Raw genomic sequence first — 10,000 nt, 5'->3', positions numbered from 1 at the left:
TCCACAGACGTACACACGGACACACACACACAGACACACACATGGACGGACGGACGGACGGACGGAGTGCAAAACATACTCTCTCCCCATGCCTTCGGCCTGGTGGAGACAATGCGAGAGGGAGAGGTTGGGATATAGTTAGACTTGTAATGGGATCTGCATACATTAGCTAATGTAGTATAGTTTTTATTTGTTATTTATATGTGTGTGGGGGTTGGGACTACTGAGCTTCTTGCAGTGTCTTGCAGACGTGATTAATACAACTATCACCTACTATCTTTAATGGAGACAGAGATAGGAGTGTGTGTGTGTGTGTGTGTGTGTGTGTGTGTGTGTGTGTGTGTGTGTGTTGCTCCTTAATGAAAACAAAGCTTGCTGACGGTGGTGAAATCTCTGCTCCACTGCACAGGTTGAATTTCCAATTAGAGAGTGACACAGTATCAAAGGCCTTGCACCCACCCACCGCACGCGCGCAGACGCAAGCACGCATGCAAACACACACACACACACACACACACACACACACACACACACACACACACACACACACACACACACACACACACACACACACACACACACACACACAGTTGTTTGGCTTTGCTTTTGTCATGCCAGCTATAGGCCACTTGAGGTCAGTGTACATGGCCCAGGCTTCCAAATATCAGTATGGCAAATCTACATCGGTACCCAAGGTTTGCTATGGTTCTAAGTTATGGTTGCTACTTAGAATGTCTATCTTGAAATGCCTGGTCCATGTACAATTCAAGGCAGGCCGCTTTTTGCACCTGCCCAATCAGGACCTCCTTGTGAACGGTGTCAACAACGCGAGCACACACACACACACACACACACACACACACACACACACACACACACACACACACACACACACACACACACACACACACACACACACACACACACACACACACACACACACACAGTTGTTTGGCTTTGCTTTTGTCATGCCAGCTATAGGCCACTTGAGGTCAGTGTACATGGCCCAGGCTTCCAAATATCAGTATGGCAAATCTACATCGGTACCCAAGGTTTGCTATGGTTCTAAGTTATGGTTGCTACTTAGAATGTCTATCTTGAAATGCCTGGTCCATGTACAATTCAAGGCAGGCCGCTTTTTGCACCTGCCCAATCAGGACCTCCTTGTGAACGGTGTCAACAACGCGAGCACACACACACACACACACACACACACACACACACACACACACACACACACACACACACACACACACACACACACACACACACACACTCACTCACGCATGCACCACATCCAGCCATTCTCTATTTATAGTGCTCTGTGCAATATATCCTTCATATGTATGTTCATATGTACTGTACTTTGTGTGTGTTCTGTGTAAATTAACTCCATATACAGTACTTGATCATACTATACAGCGTCACACAAAAGCATCAAAAGATGAAGTTCGAATCGCAGCGCGAAGCAGCACATTTAGAGCGTGTGAATCTGATACTTTTGCTACTTTTAAATTTGAATTCTGAAAAGTCAGTTTTGGATTTGCATCCGGCAGAGACGATATAATATATAACATATGATGGAGTTGTTTGAAGCTTGCAAAATATTGCTCCATGCTTGATCATTTGGTATCATCCGTTGCACACGCATCTGACCTCCACTGGACCTAATTTTAGCACTTTTTAACCTGTATCAAATTGCTCTGTGATGTTTTTAGGTTAAAACAAAACGTTTTTTGTTAAGGTTACAGCTCTATATTCTGCTAGTAAACACAATAAATTGTTTGCCCTGTCACAGGGGTCTCCCTGTCTCGCCAGCTCTTATTAAAGAGATGTTCATCAGCTTTATTTTGTATAGTGTTCCAGTAAGTTTATGTCCCAGCAGTCTTCTCATTTCTTTGTGTTATCACTTCTAATATTGTATCCTGACCTGAAAAGGCATTTTCTGTTTAATAAAGAGCTGGAGAGACATGGAGACATGACATGAACAAAGACTATATTGAACACTTATTTTAACCAAATAAAATCACATAGCCTCCCTTTAACTGAAAAAAGAAAGACATTTAAAAGGAGCCTTCCACACACTGTCTTTGCTTGCTCAATATTGCATCACATTAATTACAATTCCAACGTTTCTGTAAAAATTCTAAAATTCAAATTCAAGGGCAGCTGTGATGAAGCAACAAGCATTTGTTCACCTCTACCCTCCTTCTTGGATATAATAACATCTGATTAAGGTAAGAAATCAGATTGTCCGGAATTCTCCTGGTGACATAATTTTCCTTTTTTCATATATATTTTTTCCCCCTTTGTTTTATGTTTCCAGACCTCAATTGCACCCAAAGAACCTGAACTTCTCCTGTGGTCTAGTAGTCCGGCAGCCAACAGGCTTCTTTTGTTTAAAGTGGGAAATTTGGTATATATGTAGTATTTTTTTTAAATATATATATATATATTTTTTTTTTATCCCACGATTTTGATCATCTAATGTGATCCTGGGCTCTACACACCCTCCGCCAACCTGGGGAGAGCAACGGACTTAACTCATGCTTCCTTCATGCTTGAGTGTCCAAGTTGCTCCTTTACACCTGACAGGGGGGAGTTTCCCTGGTTGGACGTAGCGCGTGGAAGGAACACGTTATTCCAACCAGTTCCTTTCCCCTCCATAAGGCGCCCCGGCTGGCCAGGGGGAGGCAGTTTAGAGACCAGGATTACTGCATGTTTTTGTGAGGGTACCTACCCTAGGGGACACGGGGAGAACATGCAAACTCCACACAGAAAGGCCCTTTCGCCAACCCCGCCTTCGGGTATGGGCACTGATGACGCAGAGGAGGAAACACGCCGCCAGCACCCACAGCGCCCCGAGCGGGAATCGAACCCAGGACCTTCTAGCTGTGAGGCGACAGCAAGTACCAACTGTGCCACCATGCCCCCTATGTAGTCATTTTTTTATTGGCCTTTTTATTGGCCTAAAATATTGTCTATATACATACATTCATGAATCACTTGCTGACCAGCTGTCACTATTGGGCATTTTTGTATAGGGGTTTCTTGTGACCCTACCATTAACATCCTATGGCAGGCAAAAAATGTCTTACCTTATGCTTTAAGTAGCATGTGACATGCAAATTAGGGGGTTTTCATGATTCTGAATACATTCCAAGCATTATCTTTGCACAAAATACACTCCTTGGGCTATAAACAGCCATAGCCTCATCACATTTTGTGCTGATCTTATCACATTTGTGACTGTGATGTCACCGCACCTATGCACCTGTCACTGAGCCATTAAATCAGGTGTGCTGTGCAAAAGAGTTTGTTTTATCAGTTAATATTTACATTGAAATGCTAATATTAGAAACACAATTAGATCAAACACAGTTACGTGAACCTTGCCATGGAAAAAGGTCAGTTTTAGTAGGAGCTTTGTCCCCTCAGCCATCGTGACATTAAACAAACTGCCCCGCCGATAGGATGGTTCTGTACACAGTGGGGACCACATGTTTTTTTTTGTATTGTCTTGGTGTAATGTGCTCTGTGTTGTTTTTGATGTGGGTGTTGAACAGATTGTGAAGACAAATATCCTTCGGGACAATAAAGATTATCATACTATAATTCTAACAATGTCTGTCTGCGTGTGTGTGTGTCTGTCTGTGTGTCAGAAACACTGCCGTAGCTCCTTACTGCCTGAACCAATCACTCCCACTTTTCACACAGGCATTGACCATATGAATATGGAGGGCGTAACGAAGCCCTTTTTTCGATTTGACACATTAATGATAATTAATTATTAATAATTAATGTATTAGTCAATTACAAACGCACCCGGGCGCAGTACCCCCCCACGGCCACAAGGGGGGGGGGGGGGGGCAAATATCTCACAACGGGTAAGGGCTAGTTATTATAATGGGGAGAACAATGCTGACACTAGTAGCTTATATAGTTTGTTAGGCACAAGATGAGTAGGATTTGTGAATACAATATACAGAGTTACTGCCGAAGTGTCCTTGAGCAAGACACTGAACCCCTAATTGCTCCCGATGTGCTAGTTGGTGCCTTGCATGGTTTCCGCTGCCATCGGTGTATGAATGTGTGTGTGAATGGGTGAATGTAATGCACAATCTCTGTAAAGCGCCATTTACCATTTATAATGAAACAACATACAGTAGATCCTGCTAACCTTCGTGTACCTAAAATAAATAGTGCACTTACTAAAGATTGGTTTTGACGCAAACTAACCTGTGAGTGTGTAAAACTGTATGCACGTACAGTATACTGTTTGTGTATGTGCGCATAAGGATTATGACTCCTCTACAGATGTAATTCTGTTTTGCCAAGTTGGTATGAGTGTTTTACTATATTCTACGTTATGTCCTGTTGAAAAAATACTAATACAATTCAAAATATGAGTGGGAAAAAAGATATTTCAATATATATGATAATTTAGGTTTGTCTGCCTTTGTCTTTCTTATGTGGAGAAAACAACCATTCTAGAGTGGAGTTTATGTGCCAGCAGTTATTTCTGCTGAGTGGAGAGTGATGAAGGGAAATCATCGCTGTTGGGTGGAAACCTTGTATGTCCAAAATGGTTACTTTCCAGGAAATGTGGAAACAAAAGTAACTGGAATGGAAACAAAGTACCTGCATTCCAATGTGGTTATTATTTAGTCACAAGATCCTACTTTCCATCCGTAGAATAGCTATAAACACCCCACAGGGCTCACTTTCACAAATTTGTCAAAAGTGGCAAAAATAGCCGATCTACCAGTTTTGCACAACACAATCTGTGAGACGAAGTAGAGCATTCACAGAAAATAAAAAACAGAAATATAGAGATACAAGGTTTACACACAACGACAATTCCCCCCACTGAGTGGAAGTGCCTGCAGGAAATTGCACTACAGACTGGTTGGTTCAAAGTGGCTCTTGTGCAGGCGTGCAGACTGCAGAGGACACATTTTAACCGGAGGGATGAAGAAGGCTTATTGACCGAAACGCCTACATAAAATTGTCCTGATTGTTCAAGTCTGCGGTGTGCAGGCTATTTTACTTTATTGTATTCTAACTGGAGGGGTCAGAAATTGAGCCTCCAGCAGCGGTAGTGGATGTGTGCGTGCGTGTGTGCATGTGTGAGTGTGTGTGTGTGTACCTTTATTGTGCCTGCTAGACAGGAAGTAGGCTCTGGAGCGGTAGTGGATGTGAGTTTGCGAGTAGATGCTCTGCAGGTCCACTTTCCATGTGTCTGGGTTCAGGGTGCGCATCAGCTGCTCCACCGTGTCGAAGTAAGCCACGGTGTGGTCCAACTCGTCCAGTGAGAACGGCACCTCGGTCACCGCAGCAGGCTCACCCTTCGCCGAGACCTTCCCATAACCGGACACTGTGGCTGTGACCTTCCCAGTACTGGACACCGTGGCTGCGACCTTCCCAGTACCGGGCACTGTGGCTGCGACCTTCCCAGTACTGGACACCGTGGCTGCGACCTTCCCAGTACTGGAAACCGTGGCCGGGACCTTCCCCGCGCCGAACAATGTGGCCCGGGTGTTCCCCGGAGTGAAGTCCTGTAGTGTACACGGGGCCACAAAGTGTTGGATTTGGGATGAGGTCCAGGCACGTCAATGGCAGTGAATGTGTTTTAAGAAGGAGCTCATATACTGCATTGTGGTGCATGTGAATGGGACTTCAATGTGAGCATAATTAAAATAAATGTTTTACATGCTTGTAATGCGATGACAAATTCAATAAAAATGTAAATGGTACTTGTTCAGATAAGCAGTTATCTTTTCTGATCTTTCCTTTCTTCCCCAAAGCACCCAACATAATGAAATATTTGATCAGAGGATATCTATAATGTACATATGCGCACGTGCACGCACAAAGACAAACACGCATGGACACGTGCACACGCACGCACGCACACACACACACACCTCAAAAGTTGCTAGTGCAGTACTTGAGTCAATGTACATAGTTACTTTCAACCACTGTACAACACACTTTTTATGGGTCCACGCATGCACACACGCACGCACAGTCATGGAACATATTTTGAGCACCACAACATTACAATATGTGATCCTTCGAGAGACATGTCACTTACTTATAATCTATACACAGCAGGCATGCATGATAAACATCTGCCCTCCTACCATGCAGTTTGTAATTGTCATAAAGGACCACACACATGTCCATATGTACAGGGGATAGCGGGTGTATGGAGCGTGTTTACTGAGCACCTGCCCTGCACTGGGACGCAGGCACCAGTTATACCAGCAGCTCTCTCTCCAGGTGCTGCTTAGTGACGCTGAATTCACACAGCATGCAGCAGCTGCCACACAATGTTCACGGTGTGGTCGTTCACACAATGCAGTAAACTGGCAGTTTACTGGCATTCAAACTGTTTGAAACGCTGAGGAAGGCCTGCGTGCCGAAACGCGTTTGTTTCTCTAGACTGGTCATGCTGCTTGTGATGTGAATGAAATAAAGAAACTCAAACTTTATTAAGAGAGTGTGGATATTCCCCTTTTTCCATTGATCTTCAAGAATCTGCACCCATCAGCTACAGAGACTCTACTCGACTCCCTGAGTAGAGCGCGCCTTCACCTATAACGGTTCTGTTGTTCTACATTGTAACCGATGCCATGACTTTTGGGCATAGTTAGCCAACAATTGTTTAAAAAAAGAAAGAAAGAAGAATCTTTTTTTTTTCAAAGAAAATAGTGAAGCTTGGAATAACACATGTTGAGCTTGTAGATTAGAAAATTTCACTTTTTGTCATATGATGAAATAATATATAATTGGTTAAATAGATCCATATTCACTACAAGTACAACACATTTAGCTACTGTCTTTGTACGGAAGCTGAGAGCTAAGTTTATGAATGCATTGCCTATCACTTCTGTTAATGTGTGATTAAACATGGATGATAATTGTCTCATCTCAAGAATAAGCCTGCATTGTGGTGCATGGGAATGGGTTTTCAACATGAGCGTAATTAAAATAAAGGTTTTACATGGTTTAATCTTTAATTTAATGCGATGACAAATTAAATAAAAATGCATAAATGGTACAGTAGCCTACTTTGTACTTGTTCAGATAAGCAGCTAATTGTTATCTTTTCACATCTTTCCTTTTCTTTCTCCCCCAAAGCACCCAACATAATGAAATATTATAGACATCAGAGGATATCTATAATGTACATATGCACATATGCACGCACGACACACCCAAACACACACACAAACACGCACAAGCATGCACACAAGCACGCATGAACGCACGCACACACGCACACACACACAATTAACATCAATTCAGCAGAATCAAATACTATTCCACACACCACTGCGCATAAATTGTTATGATTATATAACACCCACTGTCCTAGTGTCCTTACACCCTTGCGTGCGCACACACAGTGTGGATGCATGTAATTAAAAATGTTTCATTCCAGCTTCATTCCAACCCCAATTTGTATGAATATTAATACATACACACATCCATGGATACTGTGCGTGCGTGAGTGCATGTGTAAAAACGGATTGAGCATACAGTATGCTCTCATGATTGTGAATAGGGTTGAAAGGCGTGGCCTTTCACACACTTTGTGTATGTGTATGTGTTAGAGTGAAATGGGGGTGGGAGGAAAGCAGGCACATTTACGTGTTGAAAGCCAATTATTTGCTAACATGACATGATGTAAGTGTGGAGGCTATAATTAGGACGGGTTGGAGAACGTAGTGCTATTCTGTCAAAGCTGTGAATACTCTGGATCCACAATATTATGTGATGAACTGTATGACTTTGGTCTGCTTGTGTTCAACTGAATTATTCAGTATTCAGAATGTTCACTTATATTAAGTCAAAGTTGCAATACCACAATGTAGATATACTCTGTAACAACTATTCAAAAATTACTTATGCCAAAGTGCAAACGTATTGGCTTAAAATTTTACTTAAATACCAAAATGCAATTGAATACTGCTCATATGTTCCCACATGTAAAGTAGAATTTGATAATTATTTCCTGGTCCTCGCAAGAGAATTAAATGGTTGTTTTGTAAAACATTTTAGGGAAATATTCAGGTTTAAAAGTTAGGTTTCGGAGTTAGCGTTAGAGTTCTGACAGATTTCTATAGGTAGTTATGCGCCGGTTTTGCTCACTGAAAATTGCAGACAAAAAAATGTGTTGTGAGATTGCATATCGGCTATTTGTTTTTAAATCTCTTCGCGGGCAGGCTCCGATTTATGGCCATCATTTATCAATGTGGCGTACGCCCATCACAGCAAAAAACAGACTAAAATAAAAGTATGGTGTGTGAGTGTATGTGTGTTTAAGAGGGAGACTCACCGACATCATATCATCAATGCTAGGATACCAGTTGTCCAGTTGTGATTCAGAAGGTTGAGCATCTTGCTGTGGGAAAGAGAACACAACGTTAATGTATGAGCCACTGTGTGTGTGTGTGTGTGTGTGTGTGTGTGTGTGTGTGTGTGTGTGTGTGTGTGTGTGTGTGTGTGTGTGTGTGTGTGTGTGTGTGTGCGTATGCGCGTGTGCTTTAGAGGGAGACTCACCGATATCGATAAGGAATCGAGTACTGAATCAGTGCTAGGATGCCAGTTCGGATGTGATTGATGAACTTCTGGCTGTGGGAAAGAGAACAAAACTAGAAAAATCACACCCGTGTGAAGTGAGTGGTGCAACTCTGCGTGGGGGTCGCCTCGGAGCACAGGTCTCCGCCAGGTCAGTGAGTTTATTTTGGCCTCCTGGTGGCGCTATAATAGGCCAATGTGAAAAGGGTGCCATTTCTTCCTCTGCCTTTCATGGCAATCGGACACTACATTCATGATTTGAGGCAATTTTGTTCAAATAATTTGTCTTGCTAAAGTTGGCCTCCTGGTGGTGCTATAATAGGGCAATATTACAAGGGTGGTATTTGTTCCTCAACGCAGTGTGAGTGCAAAGTTTGTGTGCAATTGGATGCTGCATTTATGATTTGCGGTATTTTGTTCAAAACATGCCACTCCTGCAAACTTTATGTGAATCTTTGCCAAACAGGATGGAATATGACAATCAAACAGTTCTGTATTGATCGCATGACTATAGAGATCATGTGTATCGATTTCTGTGTAATATGGATAAATCTGCAGCTATAAAAGGCAGATGTGAAAACTGCAGGGCAAAGGTTTTTCCTTGACCTCTAGGGAGTGCGCATACAAAGGTTTATACAGATCGGTTACACTGTAGGTAAAAACATGAATCTGCCTGTTATAGCACCACAATGTTAAATGTAATTTCTTCCCGCTGTGTTCATGGTTTGTTCACGGTTTGTTCAAAACGGAGTACATCTGCAAACTTTGGAAGCCAGTAGGATGTAATATGACAAATTTGTCCAAAATGGCCTCCTGCCGGGTGCCGCTATAGACCAATTCAGAAACGGGTCCCCTGGTCGCAGCGAATGTATTTCCTGTAGGCGGAGACGACATATCTGCGGTGTAAACTCGCAGGTCTTCTACTACATTGAATGGTAGAGTGACTGATGTCAGTCTGCTCAAATGTTACTCTTTCACCTGCTTTTTACTAACACTAACTTTACAAAGATGCCCAGAACATCGGGATGAACCTGTGTAGTTTATGGCCCAACAGTAGGCCTAGTAGTGGCAACATTCAACTTTGGAGAAAAACGGAATGTCAAAAAATACACCGCGGTGGATGAAAACAGAGCCATAAAATGTTGAGACGAAGCAGTGAAAGGTCCTGAAAGATACATAACGTCAGTCTTACCCAATACCCAATATTTCTGTTGTATGAACACAAGGCTGCTGTACTTTATACCTCATACTTTAAAATCGTAGTATTCATCCCGATGTCCTGGGCATATTTGTAAAGTTAGTGTTAGTAAAAAGCGGGTAAAAGAGTAACGTTTGAGCAGACTAACCTCAGTCACTCTACCATTCAATGTAGTAGAAGACCTGCGAGTTTACACCGCAGAAATGTCGTCTC

General features: G+C 42.6%; 1 protein-coding gene across 1 annotated transcript in view; it reads right to left on the bottom strand.

Moving 5' to 3' along the window:
* pdgfd (platelet derived growth factor d) overlaps positions 1-10,000 on the bottom strand; it is a 120,155-nt gene that overhangs the window by 53,452 nt on the left and 56,703 nt on the right. The window contains exons 7-9 of the mRNA XM_083772576.1: positions 8,572-8,643; positions 8,348-8,413; positions 5,150-5,558 (exon numbers count right to left, since the gene is read on the bottom strand). Of these exons, the coding sequence (XP_083628702.1) occupies positions 5,150-5,558; positions 8,348-8,413; positions 8,572-8,643 (547 nt within the window). The remainder of the gene's footprint in view (positions 1-5,149; positions 5,559-8,347; positions 8,414-8,571; positions 8,644-10,000) is intronic.

The sequence above is a fragment of the Protomyctophum parallelum genome, assembly GCF_964188405.1.
Source record: "Protomyctophum parallelum genome assembly, chromosome: 9".
In the NCBI taxonomy this organism is placed as follows: Eukaryota; Metazoa; Chordata; class Actinopteri; order Myctophiformes; family Myctophidae; genus Protomyctophum; species Protomyctophum parallelum.
This window is presented reverse-complemented; position numbering and strand designations above follow the sequence as displayed.